The 26,974-nt window shown below is 40.3% G+C and overlaps 1 protein-coding gene across 5 annotated transcripts in view; it reads right to left on the bottom strand.

Annotated features, from left to right (window-relative positions):
• Nucleotides 1–13,377, bottom strand: part of LOC117083522 (cell surface glycoprotein CD200 receptor 2-like) — a 64,383-nt gene extending 51,006 nt beyond the window's left edge. For 4 of the 5 annotated variants that reach the window (XM_033211284.1, XM_033211282.1, XM_033211281.1 and 1 more), the window contains exon 1: nt 13,176–13,377. In XM_033211284.1, the coding sequence (XP_033067175.1) occupies nt 13,176–13,239 (64 nt within the window). In that variant the 5' untranslated portion in view covers nt 13,240–13,377. The remainder of the gene's footprint in view (nt 1–13,175) is intronic. The other variant, XM_033211286.1, reaches the window with a different exon arrangement.
• Between the last annotated feature and the right edge of the window lie 13,597 nt (nt 13,378–26,974).

Genomic DNA, 26,974 nt, shown 5'->3' with positions numbered 1-26,974 from the left:
AATATGGTCTTGCCTTAATTTCTACTTTCATGTACAGTGTAATCTAAAAAGATCTAGGCTATCTGGGTATTCTGCAGAGACCATCATATTGGTCTACTATATTGATGACATCATATCAATTAGATCTTCTGAGCAAAAAGTGAGAGTTATTATGAATACCTTAGTCAATCACACGTATTCCAGAGGTGAGAAGTCAATTCTACAAAGATTCAGGGCCTGACACATTAGTGAAGTTTCTAGTAGCCCAGTGGTCTGGACCCTACCATATATCTCCTCCTGAAAAAAGGACAAATTATTTAACCTTACTTCCTACCACTGAGTAGCACAATACTTGGTTTTGGAGGCAGCCTGCTGTATATTTGCGATTACTGCTTTGACCCTCTAATAGGATGCTAGTCCAATGTGCTCCAGGCCAAGAAAGGAATCTGTAACAGGTCCATGCTACAGTACATCAGCCCTGAAAATAAGTTCATAAAATCAGGCAGATCTGTGATACAAGAAGATTCTGTGATAAAGATGCATTGCGGAGCCTCAGACAAGTCCAGTAGGACAGTCACAGTGCAGGCCTAGGGTTCTGGGGTAAATCTATGTCATCTGAAGCAGATAACTAGTTGCCTTTTTAAAAATAGATCATGGCATTCTATGGGACCCTGGTGAAGACTGAGCATCTAATCATGGGATATGAAACGATCAGGCTCCTAAAACAGCCCATTGTAAGTTGCATACTATTAGACCCACAAAATCATAAAGTAAAGTGGGTCCAGCAACATTCCATTATAAAACAGAAAGAGAGAACACCAGTCATTTGAGTGAACAAATGGTCCAGGCCCCCACTTCATATACTACTGTTACACTGTCATCTCTCCCTCAACTCACATCTAAGCCCTCCCTGTGAGTTCCCTAGGACCAAAACCCAAAGCTTAGCTTATGGATGGCTTGCCTCAGTCTGTGACATAAGCCAAAAGTAGACGGTTGCAGCACTGTAGCCCCACTGTGTTCTGGCCCTGAAAGACAGCGATGATGAAAAATACTCAAGTAAAAAATGATTCAGTAACAAAAGAGATAAACTCATGAGCAGTGGCAAATGGTTTGGCTTGTTTGGTCAGAGACCTGGAAGAGTCAAAATTGGAAGGGAGAGGACAAGAAGGTGTGGGGTAGAGGCATGCGGATGCATTCAGAAATTGCCAGCTTGGTGGAGCACTGGCATAGCCTCTTCAAGGCACAACTGAGGTTTGGGAATTATATCTTATGAGGATGGGACACCACCCTTTAGGAGGGTGCTGTGTCCCCAGTTCCACAGTTCATAGAATAAACTGGATCTGAGAGACAAGGAGTAGAACTGGGGTAGTCTCACTCACCATCATTCTTTTTATTATTATTTTTTTTTTATTTTTATTTTTTTTGAGACAGAGTCTCGCTTTGTTGTCCAGGCTGTAGTTTAGTGGCATGATCTCGGCTCACTGCAACCTCCGCCTCCCTTCACCATCATTCTTACTGACTCATTTAGAGAATTTGTACTTCCAAATCCCAGTAACTTTAGATTTGTGAGTCTAGGATCTTGAGTTTCAGAGGGGAGATACTTCTACCAGGAGATGCACTAAGAGTTCCTCTAAGCTATAGCTTTCCCCTGGTATACCAGTAGGCACAACATGGAGTTGCCTTTTGGCAGGGGTAATTTAAGCCTGATTATCATGAGACAATAGTGTTACGGGATCTTTGGGATGTCACTTTGCCAGCTGGAAACCTTTGTGGCCAATGGCACCTTTGCCCATATTTTGCTGTGGCCCACTGGGCTCATTCTGCCCATTTGGCCTGGCAGGCTGCACTTGGCTGGCACTATTGGCCTGGATCCCAATCTGCCAAGGACAAGCCAGGCACAGATCAATAAAGGAATATATGAGTGAGCATGGGATCCGGCCACTGCACACAGCCAGACACACTACCTGCAGAGGAGTGGGCAGCTCCAGGTGCTGGCATGGGTGCCAGCTCCCTGCAGGGCTGCAGCTTGACAGGCGTACCATAAACAGCTTTCTGGGGAATGTGGTGGTGCCCAGAAGCTTGGAGACACCAGGAACTGCAGAGCCATAAAAAGGGTGTCACAGCCCTGGCTCAGGGAGCTCCTAGGTCTGGGATCCCCAAGGTGCCTCAGCTCTTCTCTCCTTCTCTCTTCTCTCCTTGTCACCCACAATGTGGCAAGCAAGGGGCGTGTTTCAGCCCGGTTTGTGTTACAGCTCTTTTAACCCTATCATTTGGCAGGCAGTGAGTTCTTGTCCTGTGACTAGGAAGAATGAGGTACGCAGAGAAGTGGAGGGCGAGCAAGGTTAAGAGGAGTTTTACTGAGCAATAGAACAGCTCTCAGGAGACCCGAATGGGGAGCTCCTTTCTGCAGCCAGTGTGTCTTGGTGAGTGTTTGGTTCCTAGCAGAGAAGAAACCCTAGAGTGGGTAGCTCCTCTCTACAGGCAGGTCATCCCATTGAGTGTTCAGCTCCTAGCCAAGAGGAAGCCCTATAGTGGGCAGGTCCTCTCTACAGGCAGGTTGTCCCATTATTTATTCAGCTCTCAGCAGAGAAGGTAGCTCCTCTCTGCAGCTGGTTGTCCCATCTTCTCTTCAAGTCTTTCTAAATCCAGGGCTTTTATGGGCCCCAGAGGGGAGAAAGTGCATGTCAGTTGGTCCATGGGTGCCCATAGATGGGCTCAGAAAAAGCACCACAAGTTCCAATTTCAGTTTGCGGGACCAGTAGCCCAGCCCCAAGGCTTCAGGCCTTCCTGGCTTGAAGGCGGGGTTTTACCAGGGACCTGCGCCTTTCTGCCCTGGAGCCTCTCCACCTCCTGCAGCTCTTCATGGCGCCCACACTGTTCATGCCGAGGGGCACCTGCAGGCCAGCAGTAAGCTGCCCTCAGCAACCCCCTTTGACCTTCCTCCCGTGCTTATTGGTGCCCAAAGTCTGGAGGGGGCCAAGGTGGCAGGGCTCCTGCCTGTTCCCAGCTCCCAAGAGCACAGGGGTGCCCAGGTTGCAGCCACAGCTTGGGCGGCTACAGTTGCACCTGGGGAACTCCTGCTCTGCTGACTTGGAAGGGGCAGGGATCCCACTTGTTCCCAGCTCCTGTTGGCTTCGTGGAATGCACAGCCCTGGCTGCACCTCCTCTCTGTGTTTTCCCCACAGCAGCAGTGGGCAAAGAGCAGGTGGCATGGTGGCCCCAGCCAACCCTGCACAAAGGAACCCAATGCGACCAGGGCCAGCAGTGTGAGTCCTGATTGTGCCTTCAGCCAGGTGCTTGTGGGCTCCCAGGATGAAGCAGGGGGTGAGGTTGAGGCCATAGTAAAGGCTCAGTGCCTGGGAGTAGGTGCCACGCCTGACTATGTGAGGGTGGGGGTAGTGCGGTCAGCTGCCTCAGGGACATGGAGCACAGAGGTCCCACCACCACCACTGCTGCTGTCACAGCCAGTCCTGCTGCCACCGCCCGCACCTCCCTTCTGCAGCTGGCATGATGGCCGTGGCCACTCCAGACAGCCCGCCACTGCATGAATAGGACTGTTTTTATATAATGGGAGTAGGGAGAAATACGCTTTTTGTACTCTCATAACCAGCTTTAATTGTAAATCATTAAGTATGTGTAAATCAAGAAGGTCTTATAAGGGCCTAGCAACCAGGCCTCAGACCATTCAGGGGTCTATGCTTAAGACTCAGTCTCAGTCATGCCATGGATGTATCTTTGATCCTAATTTCACTAGGATGTTTTGTAAGTCATCCGTGACAAATTTATCAAACACCTTTTTGACATATACTGAACAGTTTGTGAGATTCTTTTTCTCTTTAATCTAAAATTAGGTAAAGTATATTAGTAGACTATTTAATAGCAACTATTTTACATTCCTAAAAATATTACCTTGTTGTTGGTTTAATTCTTTTAGTTCACTATCGATTTGATATGCTGATATGTGGAATCTTTGCCTCTGCATTTACAAGTGAAATTAGCTTAGACATTTTTTTGTATACTAACTTTGTCAGGATTTAATATCTGAGTTATACTTTTAAAATTTAGAAAACACTTCTCCTTTCTCTAGTCTATGGAAAAACTGAATGACATAAAAATTATCTGTTCCTTAAAGGCTTAAAGTGATATAAACTATTTCTCTTACATAGCAATCTAAGGCCACACATTTTTTGGCAGTAATTCTCAATTTCTTCTATGGTTCTCTATCTATTCACGTTTTCCATCTCATCTTGAGCCAGTTGCTAATTTAGTTTTCCACTAAAAAATGTATTTCATGGAAGTTTTCTAATTTAATAGGAGAAATTGTACAAAATATTCTCTTACATTTCTTTGGTTTCTTGATATTTGTGGTTAATTGTTGATTTTCTCCCCATATTTTGTGTATTTTTTTCTTTATTTCCCATTTAGAATAGTCTTTATCCCATTAAAAAAGTCAATTCTTGGAATTATTTATAAATGCTAGCTTTCCACTTCTTAATTCATGCAGTTCTTCTTTTGACTTTATTAGTACCTTTCTGACTTCCTTCCGCTATTTGAGTACAACTTGACTTTCCAGGCTCTGCTCTCACTGCAATCCAGCATGCACACTAAACTCCTCCCACCCCAGACTGCTTCTATTGGCTGAACATTTTATGTGCCTTTCTACCCTGTACTTTAGTCCACAATGATCCCCTCACCTCTTTTTTCCAATAATTTATGCATTCTGAAATACGTCTATAGCCTGTGCAAAAGCTACTATCTGTAATACACTGATTTTGTATTACAGTGCTCATCTCATTTTACCTTGTAATATAATTCTGTGTCCTTGTCTAATTCCAAGACCAGAATATGTAGACTACTTGAAGGTGCTATAAGTTTTCTTCTTTTTAGCTTCTATTACCAAGCACATTTTTGTGTGCTACTAAGAAATCTACTTGTTTGTTTTTTGTTGTTGTGGAATTAAATTGAATAAGTAGGTCCTTGCTTGGTCTTCAAGCAATAGTGTGCAGAGAGGTATCTGTTACAATTGCACACAAGACAAATGACCACATAAATGTTTCTGCTGATGATCCAACCCTCCCATCAAACTGTTTATTAAGTAAGTGAGCATTTTACTTTCATTAAGAAGTATTCTCTGGCTCTGTATTTCCAGTTGTGTCATCAGATAGGAATTATTATCTAAAGCTAGAAAATATTTAGAGAAGAAATATGGAGAAAATTAATAAATTTTATTTACTGAAATGGACTAGAATCCCCTGATTTCATATATTATGATCACAGAAAACAACATTTCAATTCCTTAAATGAATTAATAATCACACCAAAAATCACAAAAACCTCTACATAAAAGAAATCACAGTGAGACCATAACTAAATAAATGCATGTATGTCAGGATTTTAACATTTCTTTTGCAGTTATGAATAAATGATTCATCCAATATTATTATAACAGATCAGTCTCTACCAGTCTTTTGCCAGCCACACCCACTTCTAATCAGTGGAAGAGTTCAATGCAGGGCCCAGGAGTAAAGTTTCATTTCCAGAACTATTATAGAAATGATAGACAACCTCCCCCACTTCAAAAAAAGCTTAGAAGTATAGGATGAATACAATTCCTGTTCCAAATGCACAGCTGAATTTGCAAAAAAGGTAAGGGAAACCTCTCAAGGTAAAAAATGACAAGGAGACAGGAAACCACGAGATCATTTGCTGGTCTCAATAACAGAAAGCCTTTTTAAAATAATTACTTAGAGAAATTTAAATTTATTGTGATTTGTTTTATGGCTCATTTAACGGTCTGCCTTGGTAAATATTCTGTGTTCCCCTGAAAAAAATGTGTCTCCTCCTGTGAAAGCTAGTTTTATGTGTCAAGTTGGCTAGAGTATAGTAGTCAATCATTCAATCAAACACTAATTTAAGCACTGTTGTGAAGGTATTTTGTATGTGATTAATAACTACAATCAGTTGATTTTAAGTAAAGGAGATAATTCTCAATAAAGAAGATGGGCCTCACTCAATTGGTTGAAAGGCCTTAAGAGAAAAAGTGATGTTTTCCAGAGTAAGAAAAAAAATTCTTCCTTAACACGGCAGCATTAGTTGCATTAGTTTCTGCTCAAAAGTTTCTGGACTACCAGTCCACCCTATAAATTTCAAACTTACAAGCTTCCACAATTTCAATAATCAATTCCTTGAAATAACACCCACACACATACACACCCACACACACGTACATATACATACTTTCTACTTATTACGTTTCTCTGGTGGAACCCTGACTGATACAGATTTGTTACCGTAAGTGATCCTCAAGAAACAGAATATTGAGGATGAATTTTCAGAATTGGTTCAGGGTTTTCTGGAATTGGTCATCTAATCTAATTAGATTTAAAAGCACTAATGACTGCATTTCTAGTGCTAGAGGGCACACTGATAGTCCATGGAATGAAGTAACAGTAGAGATATGCAAAAATGTCACCACTGGATAATCCTGGTCAATATTTATAAAAGGCAAGGTCTGAGTGATCATGTGTTTGGTACTTTAGGACATTAATATATAATGAGATTGACTGGTTTCTCCTAATTTGCTGGGCAAATGGATAAAGAAAAAGATGAGTTCAGGGCTTCAAATTCTCAACTTAAACTATATGAATGAACTGGAAGTTTCTATGTCTGCCATGAAAGAACCCCCTATCTTCTCAGCAAGGCTGAAGTTTCCAGATACCAAAACTTATCCCGTAAGTGGTTAAATGACAACACAAATTGAATTCCTAACTTGTCAGGGTATCCTCTGCTAGAGTGAGGTTATTGATTGGAAAGGAATGGGATCCTGAAAATTGGAATGTGAACATATAGGCAAAAGCTGAGGAAACTGAGCGTGTAAAATCTCTAAAGTCTCCTAAGTCTTTGCCCATAGAAGCAGCCCTCCTACCCCTGCTTGAAGTGGTTAACCCCCTGCTTTGCCTGAAGAAACTGTAATGATTTTTCTTCAACTAGTCACCTTAAAAGACACTTTCTATTCTCCTCAGGATCTTCCCCCTCACTCCTCTTTGCTTCCAGACTTATAACCAGACTTGAGTCCCCACAGGGCCCAAAAAGTGAGGTACAGTGTGATCCACAAGGAGTTACACCACGCACCAAAAGAGCTATATGACTTTTCCAATGGATACAGTTATAAATCTAGACAATATGTATGGGAATGAATATTAAGGATGTGGAATAATGAAAAAGACAAAGCTGAATGAGGCCAAATTATTGATATGAATCCAGTAGGCAGAGATTCTAGATTCAATGCTGTAGCTCCAGGCATTAGAAAGGGCTCTGTGTGTGTTGGTCAGTTCTTGCACTGCTATCAAGAAATACCTGAGACTGGGTAATTTATAAAGAAAAGAGGTTTAGTTGGCTCATGGTTCTACAGGCTGTACAGGATGCATGGTGGTAGCATCTGCTTCTGGGAAGGCCTCAGGGAGCTTTTACTCATGGCAGAAGGCAAAGCCAGAACAGGCATGTTCACATGCCCAGAGCAGGAAGAAGGAGGTGTGGGTGGGAGATGCTACACACTTTTAAACAACCAGATCTCATAACTCATTCACTATCATGCAAACAGCACTGAGGCAATAGGGCTAACACGTTCATAAGAATGTCACCTCCATGATCCAATGACCTCCCACCAGACCCCACCTCCCACACTGGGGATTACAATCAGACATGAGATTTAGTGAGGACACAGACCCAAACCATATCACTATTCATTTGTTTAGTGAGCTGAAACATTGACCAAATTGTGGTCTACACTAAATAAAAATAAAATATCAGAACGACTTCAGTATACGGAAAAATGAGAGTGCCAGAGGAAAAAGTTTCCAAAATCTGCACATAAACTGTCCCCCCTTCTTGCTAGAATTCTAGCTAGAAAAACTTTGAAATTGTTTGCTGAGTGTTAATACATGAACAATGTCCTTTCTTCCTGGAAAAAAAATATGCTGATTGTGACTGTGATTATTATATAAATTATATACGTATCTTATATTAATTATTATTATCATTATTATTATTTAAAAGTAATGGTTGTTGTTTTGATTCTTAGGAGCTATTAGCATCACACAGTCCAAAGTTATTTTATAACCACAGATCTGCCCCTTAATCCCAGTCAGGGATACAGAATGTATGTTAGTGATAGCAAGAGAAAAGAGGAAAAATATATTGATAGTTTGATATAGTTTGGTTTCCCATCCAAATCTCATTGTAAATTGTAATCCTGAGGGGGGCCTGATTGGGGGTGACTGGATCATGGGGTGGTTTCTAATGGTTTAGCACCCTCCACCTGGTGCTGTGCTGTCTCATGATAGAATTCTCACAAGATCTGCTTGTTTAAAAGTGTGGAGTACCTCCTCACCTTCTGCTGGCCATTTGAAGACATGCTTGCTTTCCTTTCACCTTTCCGCCATGATTATAAGTTTTTTAAGGCCTCCCCAGTCATGCTGCCTGTGGAACAGTGAGCCAATTAAACCTCTTTTCTTTAGAAATTACCCATTCTTGGGTAGTTCTTTATAGCAACGTGAGAATGAACTAATACATGGTTACTTAATACCCAAAGAATAGGCAGAGGCACAGCTCAAACCTGTGTGGTGCCTAGAAGATTTCTCATGTGGGGCAGGTGCAGCAAAACACAACCATATACAGCCATCGCCAAGGTTTGTCATCTTTTTCTGAGTGATTCTAGCCCTTGCTGACTGCCAGGCTGGCAGAAGGAAGGGTTGCCTTTCCCACAGGACTAGGGTGTATCTAATCTACCCTTGTTCACCAGCTCCACCCAAGGCCCATGCCTGGCCACTCCTGAAATAGCGTGCACACAGCACAGCCTCCATTTCCCCACCTGAGTGTTTTGCAGTGGCCTGGGAGCAGTTTGACCTCCCCAGCACAACTGGTGCTCAATCTTGAGGTGTCAGAGGATAAAACCATGCACTCAATCCCAAAGTCCAGGGTTCAAGCACACCACCCAGAGGTATCAAGATGAGATCTGTGGCCTAAGTTCAAGCCAGGGAGGAGCCCCCACTCACAGAACACCAAGAAGATTAAGGAGTAGGTTTGTGTTTTGGCATGGTAGTTGGGCGTCCCTTTATCTGTGAGACTGATCAAATAAGGGTTTAGCCTATTGGCCATCTGCAGCTTCTGCCCAAGGAAACTCCACAGCCCACAACATCTGGAACACCTCAGTGATCTGTACACAAAAGGCTTGGGACAAAACTAGCTGGTTGCGCCTGCTCCTGGGACTGACACAACAGGGAAAACTGGTCAGGAGAGCACAAGCTGCGTGGTCTTCACAACCATGTTCTGGGCAAAGAATCCAGGCTACAGGCACCACACCAGTGTTGCGGGAAGTCAGGAACTCCAAATGGAGGGACCCACTGGAGTCGTGGAAGAGGAACATAAATTGTGAAGATTTCATGGACATTTATCAGTTCCCAAATAATACTTTTATAATTTCTTATGCCTGTCTTTACTTTAATCTCTTAATCCTGTTATCTTCATAAGCTGAGGATGTACGTCACGTCAGGACCACTGTGATAATTGTGTTAACTGTACAAATTCATTGTAAAACATATGTATTTGAACAATATGAAATCAGTGCACCTTGAAAAACAACAGAATAACAGCGATTTTTAGGGAACAAAGAAAGACAACCACAAGGTCTGACTACCTGCAGGGTGGGGCAAAAAGAGCCATATTTTCCTTCTTGCAGAGAGCCTATAAATGGATGTGCAAGTAGGAGAGATATCACTAAATTCTTTTCCTAGCAAGGAATATTAATATTAATACCCTGGGAAAGGAATGCATTCCTGAGGGGAGGTCTATAAATGGCCGCTCTGGGAATGTCTGTCTTATGTGGTTGAGATAAGGACTGAGATATGCCCTGGTCTCCTGCAGTACCCTCAGTCTTACTAGGGTGGGGAAAAACTCTGCCCTGCTAAATTTGTGGTCAGACCGGTTCTCTGCTCTCAAACCCTGTTTTCTGTTGTTTAAGATGTTTATCAAGACAATATATGCACTGCAGAAGATAGACCCTTATCAGTAGTTCTGCTTTTGCCCTTTGCTTTGTGATCTTTATTGGGCCCTTATCAGTAGTTCTGCTTTTGCCTTTTGTCCTGTTTCCTCAGAAGCATGAGATCTTTGTTAGACCCTTATTAGTAGTTCTGCTCTTTGCCCTTTGAAGCATGTGATCTTTGTACCTACTCCCTGTTCTTACCCCCCTCCCCTTTTGAAATCCTTAATAAAAACTTGCTGGTTTTGAGGCCCAGGTGGGCATCACAGTCCTACTAATATGTGATGTCACCCCTGGTGGCCCAGCTGTAAAATTCCTCTCTTTGTACTGTCTCGCTTTATTTCTCAGCTGGCCAACACTTATGGAAAATAGAAATAACCTACGTTGAAATGCTGGGGGCGGGTTCCCCCAATACACCAGTGCACACCTGCAGCAAGAGTCTTGCCCAGGGATACTCATCTCTTTACCCACTGCATTGCCAGAACACCCACAGACATACCCCACAAGCTGCTCTGACTCTGCCAAGCTCAGAGGACCAGCAGGTCCCCAAGGAGTTGTGGGCCTCCTGGTAACCTAAACTTTGCCCTAGACAGGAAGAGAAAGTCAGAAACTTAGAAAACAAATTTGAGGATATAGTCAACAAAAATTTACCCAATCTGCCTAAAGAGGCCAACATGCAAATTTGAGAAATTCAGCCAACTGCAAGATACTACACAAGATGATCATCCCCAAGACACATAGTCATTAGACTTTCCAAGGTCGATGTGAAATAAAAAATGTTAAAAGCAGCTGGAGAAAGGGGCCAGCTCACTTACCAAGGAACCCCATCAGATTAAAAGCAGACATCTCAGCAGAAAATTTATAAGCCAGAAGAGATTGGGGTCTATTTTCAGTATCCTTAGAGAAAATAAATTCCAACTAAGAATTTCATACTCTCCAAACTAAGCTTCATAAGCAAAGAGAAATACAATCTTTCCTAAGCAAGCAAACACTAAGAGAATTCACTGCCACAAGGCCAACCTTACCAGAGATCCTTAAGGGAGTTCTAAACATGGAAATTTAAGAACAATACCTGTTACTACAAAGACACACTTAAATACATAGCCCTATAAAGAAACTACACAATCAAGACTACAAAGCAACTAGCTAACAGCATCACAACAGGGTCAAAACTTCATATACCAATATTAATCTGAATTAAACAACCTAAATGTGCCACTTGAAAGGCACAGAATGGCAAGTTGGATAAAAGAACGAGATGTAACCATCTGCTGTCTTCCAGAGAACCATCTCACATGTAACAAAACACACAGGCTAAAAGTAAAGGGTTGGAAAAAGATCTATCACACAAATGGAAAACAAAAAAGAGTAGCGGTCACTATTCTTATATCCGACAAAATAGAATTTAAGCCAACAACAGCAAAAAAAAAAAAAAAAAAAAGGGCAAAGAGGAGCATTACACAATGATAAAGGGTTCAAATCAAAAAAAGAGTTAATTATCCTAAATATATACATGCCCGACATTGGAGCACTCAGAATTTAAAAAAAAAAAAAGTATTTCTAATCCTATGGAAAGACTTAGCCACTTAATAATGGTTGGAGACTTCAATATCCCACCAACAGTGTTAGATCATCAAGGCAGAAAACTAAGAAAAGAATTCTGGTCTTAAATGTAATATTTGATCAATTGGGCCTAACAGACATCTACAGACTACTCCACCCAAAGATCACAGAATATCCATTTTTCTCATCTACATATGGAACATACTCTGAGGTCAGACACATGCTCAACCATAAAACAAGTGTCAATAAATTTAAAAATGTCAAAATCATGCCAACCATACTCTCAGACCACAGCGGAATAAAAATAGAAATCAATGTCAAGCATGTCTCTGAAAACTCTACAAATACATGCAAATTAAACAACTTGATCCTCAATAAGTTTTGGGTAGACAATAAAATTAAGGAAGAAATCAAAAAATGTTTAAAATTAATTAAAACAGAGACATGACATTAAAAAAAACCCTGAGATGCAGCACAGTGTTAAAAGTTTATAGTGCTAAACACCTACTTTAAGAAGTTCGAAAGATCTCATATTAACAATCTAACATCACACTTAGAAGAACTAGAAAAGGCCAGGCACCGTGGCTCATGCCTGTAATCCCAGCACTTTGGGAGGCTGAGGTGGGTGGATCACAAGGTCAGGAGTTCGAGACCAGCCTGGCCAGCATGGTAAAACCCTGGCTCTACTAATAATACAAAAATTAGCCAGACGTGGTGGTGGGTGCCTGTAATCCCAGCTACTCGGGAGGCTGAGGCAGGAGAATCTCTTGAACCCAGGAGGCAGAGGTTGCAGTGAGCCACAAGAAGGCACCACTGCACTCCAGCCTGGGCAATAAGAGCTAAACTCCATCTCAAAAAAAAAAAAAAAAAAAAGCAGAAGAAGAAGATGGAAAAGAATTAGAAAAATGAGAATAAACTAACCCCAAAGCCAGCAGAAGAAAATACATGACTAAAATCAGAGCAGAACTGAATGAAATTGAGATCCAAAAATCTATACAAAGGATCAACAAAACCAAAAGGTGACTCCTTGTAAAGACAAACAAGATCAATAGAGTACTAGCTGGATTAACAAAGAAAAAAAAGAGAGGAGGCCCAAATAAGTGCAATCAGATATTACACAGGTGACATTACAATTGATCTCATAGAAATACAAAAGATCCTCGGAGACTATTATAAACACCTCTATGTACACAAACTAGAAAAATCTAGAAGAGATTGATGAATTCCTGAAAATACGCAACCTCCCAAGATTGAATCAGGAGAAATTGAAATCCTAAGCAAACTAATAAGTTATCAAATTGAATCAGTAACTTAAAAAATCTACCAACAAAAGAAGCCCAGGACCACTTTTAGGTCACAAAATTTTAGTTTCACTTCAGTCCCAGCCCTCAATTACTCTGAGTTCAGCTAGTCACCTAGTCAGCACACCATTGAGATAAGGTAACTCAGAAGGAGTTTTGCTGGATAATGTACACATTTATCACTGCTGCTAGGACAAGTCAAGAAACACCTTATAAGTAAGCAGATCAAGAGTATCCTCATGATCATTGAAAGAAAGCTCTATTTTCAGCTGAAAATGTTACAGTATCAGACTTACCAGACACCATGATAATGATGGAGATCAGTAATCTTAAAGCTGACATCTTTCCTAAAGTATGCATTTGGAGTGGTTTTCTACTTAAACATAAATCTACTTTAAATCAATCAACAGACTCAGTGAGTCTGTTTCTCTTGGTCACTTTTGCTTATTCTCTCTTCAACAGGATTGCAAAACATATTTCTTCATTATCTTGCTTATCTTTAACTTTTGCTTTCGTTTTATATGTTTTTGACTGATTAGCCACGGATGGGAAATGTCAGTGAGTTTTGCTGAGTAATAAAGCAAAAAAGCCAATGCTTACAACCCATTGCTTCTCCCACAGCATTGAAGTAGGAAGATAAATTATATAACAATTCATTTAAAAAGTAGTATGTTGAGAGTAAAAATTAAATGTGGTAAAATGAACAAATCTTGAGTGTACAGCTTGATGAATTTCTACATATATATGCACTTATCTAATTACTTCCAACACCAAGGTGTTGATAATTTTTATTATTCAAAGTGTCCTTTGTTCCTTCTCTAATACCCTCTCCTCCAAAGATAAACACAACTCAGACTTCTAATAGCATTAATTCATTCTGACAGTTTTTGAACTCACATACATGAGATTCTTTGCATAGTTCAATTTTTAATGCTGTATAGTAAATTTTTAATAACTATGTCACAATTTATTCATCCATTTCTCTATAGATTTAGATTGTCCCAGTTTGGGGCTAACATAAAGCTTCTAAGAACATTCTTGTTTTGTACATAATTTTGGGTCTATGTGTACATTCATTTTCTTGCATATACACCTAGGAATTAAATTGTTGGGTTATAAGATAGTCACATGTGTGCCTTTAATAAGTACTTTCAGTCATGGGTTGAATAGTGCAACCCCCGCCCAACATTTATTTGTTGAAATTCTAATCCCCAGTGCCTCAGAAGATGACCTTATTTGGAAATAGGGTCATTGGAGATATAATTAGCTAAGATGTGGCCTTGCTGAAATAGATTGGTCCCTAATCCAATATGACTGGTGTCTTTGGTTTTTTCTTTTTTTCTTCCTTTGTACTTCTTAGCTCCTTATGGTGTCCTTATAAAACGAGGAAAACTGGGCGCATACACAGGAACACCACGTGAAGATAAAGGCAGAGATCTGAGTGATGTTTCTTCTACAAGCCAAGGAAAACCAAAGGTTGCCAGGAAACCATTGGAAACTAGGACAGAAGCAAAGATTCTACCCTTCTGTTTCATAAGATTAAAGATCCTTTTAATGACAGGACACAACACGAAAACTCTTGGATAGATGAAAGGCAAACCTCTTTGTTACTTATAGCTCCAAACAAGAGAAGAGTTCCATGTAGGGCCACAGAGTGGTTGCACACCGGGACAGGATAACAACACACTGGAGCTGTAGAGAGCACCTTATATACGGCAACTGGAGCAGAATTAGTTTCCCTGAGAACCCTGTGCATTAGCTAATTTGAATAACTTCAGAAGCTCTGGGACATAGCTGTCCATGGGGCTGTTTGTAGTTGTCTGGTACTTGGCCCTGGGCAAGTAGGGCAGGTATACAGTGACAAACAGTGTGAGATCCAGATAAGGGAAGTGGTTGGAGGGACTTAAATCAGATATTCAAGAAGGGGAGCCGACTAACTATTAGGGGCTCAAAACTGGGACTAGAAGGTATTTTTTTTTACATGAAAACTATATTAAAATTGACTTCTTGATCTCCACATTAGTGTTAAGCTTGATTACTTGAAGTATTTGAGTGGCCTAAATTGTAGAGAAGACTTTTAGTAAGTAATGCATACATTGCCCTAAATTGCATGCAAAAAAAACACCATTTTATTATTTTCTCCTTAAAAAGGAGGAAAACAAGTAGGAGTACAAAGAGTCCTTGTAGGCTGGTTCATAATCAAGTTTCACATCGTATGGCCTTAGCCAAGAAAACAGATCCGGGATTTCCAGGATCTCTAACAATATGCTGATTAAGTTAAAGTATGTTAAAACATGAGCTATATTTTTGTGTGTGTGATAGCAATCTCTTGGTACATTCCAGGGCTCAAGGTGGCAGGTCCAACAATTACATTTTTGGAGAGTATGAAGTTAGTTAAGTAAGGTATATGTAAAGATTAATGATGTTTGTAACCTGGGGGAAGAGGTAGCAGCTGTGGGTCATGGATGCAGGACAGGATGTTGTGGTGGCAAACTGGAGTGGAAAGTGTCAGAGGAGGTAATGGGCAATGGGAGGTCCTCTCTCCAGGGGGTTAAGGGGTGAACCCATATGAGGCAATTGCTTCCTCGGGAAAGCAATAATCTCATTAATTATTAGAACGGCTCAAAGAGTAGTATACTGTACCAGATTTTCCTTTAGACATGGAAGTATAAAGAGGTACATTTTGGCAGAGAACAAGAGTATAAGCTAAGCAAATGGTGAACTCAGGAAACGAAACAGAATTTCTTATATCAAAGGAAGTAAAATGATAAATGTCCTATGTCCAATTTTTTAGATCCGTAGGAAAGCCAGGCTATGGATGTTGCTGGGGTGGTGGTCTCAGTGTCCTGGGTGAAGTCATTTCTGGGGAAAAGGACAAAATCATCTTCAAGGTCAAAGTCTTGGGCCAAAGCAATATCATCTATAATGTGAGACTAAAACTGGAACTGTGATGTGGGACACCCTTTTCAAATGATCACAAACTTGACTTGATATGGGTCTTATTTTTGTGGCTCTGTGGTACTACAACAAGGCTGAACCACATGTGGAATATGAAGGCAATGTTTAGCTTAGGGGCTTGATATGCAAATATCATTTAAGTCAAGGAGCTTTGAGGTGCACGGTTAGCAAAGGTGAGGTCAGTATCCGTGATACTGCTGTAATGTATCAAAGCACCAGAACTGAATGGCATAATTAAAGCCTCAATTAAGCATGGCTGAATTTAAAATTCCCAACAGCTCAAGGTTTTGAGTTATGAAATAGGTTTTGCTGCAAACAAGTCTTCAATCAGGGGATTTCTCCTCCAAGATGGTCAACTAGAAACAGCCAGGAGGAATATCTTCCACTGAGAGACCTGGACATTGGAAAGGCTGGCACACTTCTGCCCTTCTTCAGAGGCAAGGCATCGAGAGTAGATGGAGAGAAGAAGCAGAAGCTGGGCTGAAGGGGTAGGAAGATGGGAACTCTGCATGGAGCTATGGAACACTAGAGCTCATTCCTGGCCTCCAGTGACTCCTACAAAGTGATGGGTTAAATAGGCAAGGAGCAGCCCAGTTTCACCATGGGCCTCTGGAATCTCAGCAGGATAAGACCCCTGGACCACCACGGGCACTTGAACTGATAGGAAGACCTGCTTAGAGAAGTGATAGAAGCAGAGCTCCTGCTGGTGTGAAGCCCAGAGAGTTTGGTTCTAGAGCATCTGTAGTGAAGCACAGCCAGGGTTACCCATGCCGCTAGGCTCAACTTGCTGCCACAGGTGACTTTAGCTGTAGGGGAACTGTTGGACCTTAACTCTGTAGGGTGGTCTTGCCCATGAGATGTGGCTGGTTTGACCTGAGCACCCCTTGGTCTACTGGCCTCTCCTAGGGCTCCAAGTATCAGGTACCTCTTGGGGGCTCAGATCATAGCTTCTGCAATGGTGGACCATGCCTGAGTGGCAGAGTGCTCCAGCAGAGCAGCCCCTGCAGAAACACACCAGCTTGCCTGCACCCTCCCCCATCAATAGACTCACTTGTGTCACTTTGCTGCATACACTCGCCCACAGCCAGCCCTCCCCCGCCAATATTACTTTGCTGGTGCACATGTGCACCAGGAGACCTTCCCTTCCCTTACACACTACCATGTGTGTGCACATGAACCCTTCCCTGTCACTGCTGCAAATGTGAGTGCACCACGCCCCTACCCCTTGCTGAGCAGCCATTGTCACTGGAGCATTGGCAGGCACAGAGCACACTAGCCCCGCCCCTACCTGCAACTACCCTGTTCTAACACTGCCACCAGAGAGAAATTGTAGAGGCAGAAAAGCAGAACCACCCCTCTCCTAAGCAGCCAAAGCTGCCAGTGTGAACTCTTGCAGAGGGCACACACAGTCCTGCATCTGCCAGTAACCTGCCCCCATGCTAATACCATGAATGGCACAAACGAGTGCACAGACACTGGCAGAGGCCCTGCACCCCTGAGCTATGATCTCACCATACTGCTGCAAACAACCACATGAAGGCTGGCAGCTTGGCACCAGCCAGGGCTAGTGTGCTCTGTGCCTGCCAATGCTCCAGTGACAATGGCTGCTCAGCAAGGGGTAGGGGTGTGGTGCACTCACATTTGCAACAGTGACAGGGAAGGGTGTATGTGCACACACATGATAGTGTGTGTTAAGAAGACTTAACTAACCTAGTTATATAGCACCCTGGTAAAGCCATGAGTGTGCACCCTGACATGCTGCCACTGTCACTGTTGCTGGTACATGTGAACCAGGATGGATCCCGCTGCTACTGCCCTATGAAGTGCTTTGGCTGGCACCACCCATTAGAGTGTTGTGACCATTAGATTGTTGTGACCAGCTTGGAGCACCATGGCCCCTCCAGTGCAGCAGCTTCCTTCCTAACCTCAAGAAGCCAAAGGACAAAACCAGGGCCCAATACCAGAACCCTAGAGTTAGAGCATGAAGTTCAGGTGTCCTGAGCTGAGCCTTGGACCTCTAAAACATTCCAGAAATGAAGCCAGTTGATTGAACCCACCTTACACCACAAACAAACCCCTAATATCATCAAATAGGATAAAAGAAAAAGAAAGCCCATGCAAAGGACAGCAGCTTCAAAGACTGAAGGAACATTAGTGCACGAAGATGAGAAAAAAACAGCACAAGAACTCTAACAACTACAAAAGCCAGGGTGTCTTCTTTCCTCCATATGATCATACTAGTTCTTCAAGAAGAGTTCTTAACTCAGCTGAGATGGCTCAAATGACAGAAAGAGAATTCAGAATATGGATAACAACAAAGATTGTTGAGATTAAGGAGAATCTTGAAACTCAAACTAAGGAAACTAAGAATCACAATAAAATGGTACAGGTGCTGACAGACAAAATAGCCAGTATAGAAAAGAATGTAACCAATCTAATAGATCTGAAACCACACTAAAATAATTTAATAATGCATTTACAAGTATGAAAAGCAGAATACAAAAAGCTGAGGAAAGAAACTCAGAGCTTGAAGACTGGCTTTTTAAAGTAAGACAGACAAGAATAAAAAGAGCGAGAGAATGAAAAGGAACAAACAAGCCTCCAAGAAACATGGGATTATGTAGAGAGGCCAAATCTACAATGCATTGGCATCCCTGAAAGAGATGGGGATAATGGAAGCAACTTGGAAAACATTTTTCAGTATATCATCGATGAAAATTTACCCAATCTAGCTAGAGAGGCCAACATTCAAAATCAGGAATGCAGAGAACCCCACAAAACACTTCACAAGAAGATCATCCTCGAGACACATAATCATCAGAGTCTCCAAGGTCAAAATAAAAGAGAAAAATGTTAAAGGCAGCTAGAGAGAAAGGACTGGTCACCTACAAAGGGAAGCCCATCAGAATAAGAGCAGACCTCTCAGCACAAAACCTACAAGCCAGAAAATATTGGGGGCCTATGTTCAACATTCTTAGAAATTCCAACCAATAGTTGCATATCCAGCCGAACTAACCTTCATAAGCAAAGGAGAAATAAGATCCTTTTTAGACAAGCAAATACTGAGAGAATCTGGTACCACAAGACCTGGCTTACAAGAGCCCCTAAAATAAGCACTAAATATGGAAAGAAAAGACTGGTTATCAGTCACTACAAAAACATCAGTCACTACAAAAACACACTTAAGTACACAGACCAGTGACACTATAAAGCAATCACACAAAAACCAGCATAATAACAACCTAATAACACAATGACAGCATTAAAGCCACACATGTCAACACTAACCTTGAATGTAAATGCGTTAAATGTCCTAATTAAAAGGTATGGAGTGGCAACCTGGACAAAGAGGTAAGACCCAATGGTGTGCTGTCTTCAAGAGATCCATCTCACATGCAATGACATCCATAGGTCCAAAATAAAGGAGTGGAGAAAAATCTACCAAGCAAACAGAAAACAAAATAAAAAGCAGGGATTGTGATCTTAATTTCAGACAAAACAGACTTTAAACCACCAAAGATTTTAAAAGGCAAAGAAGGGCATTATATAATGGTAAAGGGTTCAATTCAACAAGAAGACTTAACTAACCTAATTATATTAAACATACATGCATTCAACACAGGAGAACTCAGATTCATAAAGCAAGTTCTTAAAGACCTTCAAAGAGACTTAGACTCCCAAACAATAATAGTGGGAGATTTCAACAGCCACTGACAGTAATAGATAGATGTTTCAGGCAGAAAATTAACAAAGATATTCAGGACCTGAACTCAATATTGAACCAAATGATCCTTACAGACATCTACAGAATGCTTCCCCAAAAAAAACAGAATATATATTCTGCCCACCATCAGTTGGCACATACTCTAAAATCGACCACACAATTGGACATAAGACATTCCTCAGCAAATGCAAAAGAACCAAAATCATACCAACCACTCTCAGACCACAGCACAATAAAAATATAATTCAAGACTAAGAAAATCAATTACTATCATACAATTACACGGAAATTAAACAACTTGCACCTGAATGACATTAGGGTAAACAATGAAATTACAGTGGAAATCAAGATGTTCTTTGAAACTAGTGAGAACAAAACTACAACATACTAGAATCTCTGGGACACAGCTAAGGCAGTGTTAAGAGGGAAATTTATAGCACTAAATGCCCACATCACAAAGTTAGAAAGATCTCAATTTAAAAACTGAACATTACAACTAAAAGAACTAGAGAAGCAGGAGCAAACCAACCCCAAAGCTAGCATAAGACAGGAAATAACCAAAACCAGAACTGAACTGAAGATGGCCTTGGAGACACAAAAAATTACAACCAAAAAGGACAAAAGGAATATTACCACTGACCCTGTGGAAATACAAATAACCATCAGAGACTACTATGAACACCTCTATGCACACAAACTAGAGAATCTAGAAGAAATGGATAAATTCCTGGACACAAACACCCACCCAAGACTGAACCAGGAAGAAAAGGAATTCCCAAACAGATCAATGACAAGCTTTGAAAATAAACCAGTAATAAATTGCCTACAAAACAGGAAACACCCTGGACCAGATGAATTCATAGCCAAATTCTACTCCATGTACAAAATAGCTGGTACTATTCCTACTGAAACTATTCTAAAACATTGAGGAGGAGGGACTCCTCTCCAGCTCATTCTATGAGGCCAGCATCATCCTGATACCAAAACCTGGCAGACAGAATGGAAAAGCAAAAAAAGAAAACTTCAGGCCAATATCCTTGATGAACATAAATGCAAAAATATCCAACAAAATACTAGCATACCAAATGCAGCAGCACAATAAAAAGCTAATCCACCAAGATCAAGTAGGCTTTATCCCTGGGATGCAAGGTGGGTTCAACATACACTAAACAATAAACACGATTCATTACATAAACAGAACTAATTACAAAAGCCACATGATAATCTCAATAGATACAGAAAAGGCTTTTGATAAAATTCAACATTGCTTTATGTTAAAAACTCTGAAGAAATTAGGTATTGAAGGAACATACTCAAAATAATAAGAGCCATCTATGACAAACCCACAGCCAACATCATACTGAATGGGCAAAAGCTGGTAGCATTTCCCTTGAAAACCAGCACAAAATAAGGATGTCCTCTCTTACCACTCCTATTCAACTTAATACTGGAAGTCCTGGCCAAAGCAATCAGGCAAGAGAAAGAAATAAAGGACATCCAAACAGGAAGACAGGAAGTTAATTTATCCCTATTTGTAGATGACATTATTCTATATTTAGAAACCCCACAGTCTCAGCCCAAAGGACCTTTAAGCTGATAAACAACCTCAGCAAAGTTTCAGGATATGAAAATTACTAGGATTTCTATATAGCAACAACAACTAATCCAAGAGCCAAATCAGGAATGTGATCTCATTCACAATTGCCACAAAAGAATAAAATACCTAGGAATGCAGCTACCCAGGGAGGTGAAAGATCTCTGCAATGAGAGTTCCAAAACACCACTCAAAGAAACTGGAGATGACACAGACAAATGGAAGAGCATTACATGTTCATGGATAAGAATGAGTATCATTATAATGGCTGCCCAAAGCAATTTATAGATTCAATGATCTTTCTATCAAACTACCAATGACGTTCTTCACTGAATTAGAAAAAACTGTTTTGAAATTCATATGGAACCAAAACAGAACCCAAATACCCAAGGCAATCCTAAGAAAAAAGAACAATATGGTAGACATCATGCTACCTGACTTCAAACTATACCACAAGACTACAGTAATGAAAGCAGCATGGTACTGGTATAAAAACAGACACATAGACCAATGGAACAAAATAGAGAACCAAGAAATAGGACCACTCATATACAACCATCTGATCTTTGACAAAGCTGCCAAAAACAAGCAATGGGGAAAGGACTCCACTCAATAAATGGTGCTGAGATAACTGACTAGCCATAAGCAAAAGATTGAAAGTGGACCTCTTCCTTACACCATATACAAAAATCAACTCAAGATGGAATAAAGACTTAAATGTAAAAACCGAAACTATAAAAAACCTTGGAAGACAATGTAGGTAATACCATTCTGGACGTAGGAACTGGCAATGATTTCATCACAAACACACCAACAGCAACTGCAACAAAACCAAAAATTGACAGATGGGATCTAATTAAACTTAAGAGCTTCTGCACAGCAAAAGAAACTATCAGCAGAGTAAACAGATGACCCACATAATGGAAGAAAATATTTTCAAACTATGCATTCGACAAAGGTCTAATATCCAGCATCTATAAGGAACTTCAATCAACAAGCAAAAAACAATCTCATTAAAAAGTGGGCAGAAGACATAAAAGCGGCCAACAAGCATTTGAAAAAAAGCTCAATACCACTGATCATTAGAGAAATGCAAATCAAAACCACAATGAGATACCATCTCACATCAGTCAGAATGGCTGTTAAAAACTCAAAAAGTAACAGATTCTGGTGAGGTTGCAGAGACAGGGAATGTTTATACACTATTGGTGGGACTATAAATTAGTTCAACCATTATGGAAAGCAGTGTGGTGATTCACTACAAAGCTAAAAACATCATTACCATTCAACCCAGCAATCCCATTACTGGGTATACACCGAAAAGAAGATAAAGTAAATGTAACATGTTCATCATAAAGACCCATGTACACGTATTTTCACTGTAGCTCTATTTACTATATGATTATTTACTAACCAGCCTAAATGCCCATCAATGATAGACTGGATAAAGAAAATGTGGTACATATACACCATGGAATATTATGCAGCCATCAAGAATGAGATTATGTCCTTTGCAGGAACATGAATGGAGCTAGAGGCCATTAGCCTTAGCAAACTAACACAGAAATGGAAAACCAAATACTGCATGTTCTTGCCTATAAGTGGGAGCTAAATGATGAGAGCACATGGACACAAAGAGGGGAACAACAGACACTGAGGCCGACCTGAGGGTGAAGGGTGGGAGGAGGAAGAAGAGCAGAAAAAATAACTATTAAATATTAAGCTTAGTATCTGGATAATGAAATAATCTCTACAACATACCCCCATGGCATGAGTTTTGATACATAAAAAACCTGCACACATATTCCTTAGCCTAAAATAAAAGTTAAAAAAAGATTTTCAATCATATGGTCTAATTGTGTGCATGTTTTTAATAGAGGACAGGTTGTTTGCTAGTTAAAGTATCTGTGCTTGAGATTAGAGCTTCAGACTGTAGGGACACCCTTCCATTTAGCCAATTACTCTGGGCCCTTTGACTCAGTTTTCAGTTTGGTTGGTGATGGGCAAGCCAGTGAGGTTTTGGGGCTACAGGGTTTGCATTAGCCAAACTCAGTGGTATATAGGCCTCAGTATTTGTCATGTTTGGTTGAAACAATAGCTTATTTGGAGGGTTTGGGTCTTTTGATTACCAAAAGCACTGAAGCCAGTATTAACAAGACCAAGAGTCAACAAAATGATGTGCAGCTGCCCTTGAAAGTCTTTTGTTGTCTGATTTTAATTTTTTCAGCACGTTTTATCACCAAGGAGGGGTTGTCTGGTTTTATAATTATAGGATATGGTTAATTTTATTACTATCTCCAGATGTGATTTTTATTTACTAACTAGAGTTTTCTATATCCCTTCTTGGCAATGCACACTGTGAAAATGACCTTGAAAACACTGTGAGAATTCCCCTGAAGGGAAACAGACAAAGAGCCCAGATTCATTACCTCTTATGACCCAAATATTAAGGAAGGTTTTTTGGGTGGTGGAAGTTCAGGCATAAATGGGTCCCCTATCAGATGGGTAGGTACCTGGCCCTTGGGACAATCTATGATGAAAAGGCCCCAGGAAAGTGTATGTCTTCCATCTGACTTCCAGCCTTTATGGGATGTGGACAGGATCAAACATCCCTAAAGACAGATGTCGGGAAGACATTATTAAAGGGTCTCAGGTATAATGAGTCATTATATACTAGGATATGAGACATAGCCCCATTAAATATAGGAAAGGGTAATTTAAAACTTTTTTAAAAATTGGTATGAGGTATAAATTGGCTAAGGAGACTTGAATTAAGGAAGATTATGAGGCAAGATAGACCCATTTAAGAGTTTATTTGCCAGAGAGGACTTTTAAAAAGTTGTTTAAGGAAACCATTGTGTCTCTCAATTAAACAGACTATCTGGGGAGATAATGGCCATGGATATGACAGCCCAGATAAAGGAAATGGTTGAGATTTGGCCTCATTCAGGTGCTCAAGAAGGGAACTTTCTGGCCTATAGCCAACCAGGACCTCTAAACTGGGTCAAGACAGCATTAAAAACAGCAATAACAACTATATTAACAGTTCTCAGAGTGAACTAGCCCTGCTGACACCTTGACTCAGACTTCTAGCCTCCGGAGCAGTGAAATAATACATTTCTGTTGCTTAAGCCATTTAGTTTGGTAGTTCTCTTTATAACAGTAGCCCTAGCAAACTAATACACTTCCAAACTAGCAATGCCATTTTTCATGCCCATTAGTTGCGAAGGGCAGCTTTTACCACATTGTCACCACATCTCCCACCCCAGTTCTCCAAATTTCTGACTACAGCTATGACTATCCTCATTTTAAGTGGTGAACCGCCCTTGTGGTTAGTGCTAACATGTTAGTCACTACCATTCCATTAGAGCATAGTTCATTTGTATGGTCATTATGATGCTCTAAAATTTTCTGATAATATATATTTTTCAAAAGATAAAGTGTTTAATCCTTTCTCAGACCTTGAGAATATTACCAAAGGTTATTCCAAATTATTTTTCATCATACAATTTTAAATGATATACAACTTACAATGCAGCCATCAAAATATACACAAGTTTCTCATTCTTCTGTATCATTTACTCAAATTTTCCAGTAAAATTTAAATAAGCTGCTACACCATAACTTTGATAACAACATGGAAAACAAAAGATGAAAATTTTATTATGTCATTTGTCAGTTCCCTAATGATTATTCTTTTTTCTCTCTTTCTCTTAAATGTTACAAGTCACTAAAATGCATTCATTAACCGCATAGAAAAATCCTTTGACAAAATTCAACACCAATTTTCTTATTCTGCCCAGGCTGCTATAAAATACCAGAAACTGTGTCGTTTAAACAACAGAAAGTGATTTCTCACAGTTTTACAGGCCAGAAGATCAATATCAAGGTGTCACCAGGGTTGTTTTCTGGTGAGGTTTGTCTTCCTGGCTTATGCAGAGAGAGGGTGATCTCTAATGCCTCTTCCTTGTCTTATAAGAAAACCAGTCCTACAGAATTAGTTTCACCTTTATAACCTCATTTAATCTTAATTACTTCCTTAAAAGCTTTATCTCCCAAAATGGTTATGTTTGGGATTCAAGCTTTAACATATGGATTTTAAGAGGACACAATTCAGTCCATAACACCAATTCATAATGAAAACTCCCAGAAAAATAGGAATAGAAAGGGAACATCTCCAACTTGATAAAGAGCACCTGTAAAAACCTATAGATGACATTAATGATGAAAAACTGAATGCTTTTCCCTTAAATGGTGAACAGGGCAAGAATGTCAGGTCTCACAACTCTTATTCAATGAAGTATTGAAGGTTCTAGCTAGTGCAATAAAGTAATAAAGGAAATAAAAGACATACCAGTGAGAAAAAAAGAAATAAAACTGTTCCTACTTGGAGATTACCTGATGGAAATGTTACCAGGAAGTGTGGGGGTGCTCGGTTCTTGTTTTACTTCAGAGAAAGAATTCAGCCAAGAGACAATTCAGCAAAGAAAGCAGAGAGTTTACTGAAGGTAAATAAAGTACACTCCAAGGAAAAAGTGGGCTGGTCTGGCTGGAAAACAGCAGCAGTAGCAGCAAAGTTTAAGTAGTAACAGAGTTTATTTAAAGAGGTAGTAGACTCCAAAAGATGAGGCAGAGCAGGCTGCTGAAAAGAGAATTGAGTCATCAGCCCCTAGACTTCTGCATTGTGGTTTTTATTATGTTATACTCACACCACTGCACACTAGCCTAAACAACAGAGTGAGACTCTGTCTCTTAAAGAATAAAAAGATTATTTTTCCACCCTCGATGTTACAAACAACTAAGGTATATTTTTATTGCAGAAAGTACATGTAGCAGAAACTTTATTATTTTACTCATTTTAAGTTGTACAATTCACTGACATTTCATACATTCACAATGCTGTGCAACCATCACCACTACCAAGTTCTAGAAGATTTTCATCACCCTGAAAAGAAAACTTGTACCCATTAGGCAGTCCCTCCCCATTCCTCCTAACCCAGGCCTTCATAAACAGGAATCTGCTTTCAATCACTATGGATTTTCCTATTCTGGGTATTTCACACAAGTGGAATCATATACCACTTAGCCTTTCTGTCTGGTTTCTTTCACATGGCATAATGTTTTAAAGGTTCATCCATGTCATAGTGAGTATCAGTATTTCATCCCTCTTCATGTTTGAATAATACTCAGTCATATGAATATGTCACATTTTGTTTATACACGTATCACATGATGGATTTTGGGGTTGTTTCTGACTTTGGCTGTTGTAAATAGTGCTGCTATGAACATTAGTGTGCAAGTTTTTGTTTGAACATCTATTTTCAATTATTTTGACTATATAGTGAAATTGCTATACCATGTTGTAATTCCATATTGAATTTATTGAAACTGTGGTTCACAGTGGCTTCATCATTGTACATTCCCACCAGCAATATATGAGGTTTCCAATTTCTTCACATCCTTGCCAATACTTTTTATTTTTCAATTTAAAAGTTATTATTATTGGACGGGCACAGTGGCTCATGCCTGTAATCCTAGCACTTTGGTAGGCTGAGGCGGGTGGATCACCAAAGGCTGGGAGTTTGAGAACAGCCTGACCAACATGGAGAAACCCTGTCTCTACTAAAAATACAAAATTAGCTCAGCATGGTGGCACATGCCTGTAACCACAGCTACTTGGGAGGCTGAGGCAGGAGAATCACTTGAACCCAGGAGGCGGAAGTTGCAGTGAGGCAAGATGGTGCCATTGCACTCCAGCCTGGGCAACAAGAGTGAAATTTTGTCTCAAAAAAAAAAAATATATATATATATATATATAT

This window comes from Trachypithecus francoisi, unplaced genomic scaffold (assembly GCF_009764315.1).
Source record: "Trachypithecus francoisi isolate TF-2019V2 unplaced genomic scaffold, Tfra_2.0 Lachesis_group0, whole genome shotgun sequence".
Classification (NCBI taxonomy): Eukaryota; Metazoa; Chordata; class Mammalia; order Primates; family Cercopithecidae; genus Trachypithecus; species Trachypithecus francoisi.
The sequence above is the reverse complement of the archived record's forward strand: the minus strand, read 5'-3'. Positions and strand labels throughout refer to the sequence as shown.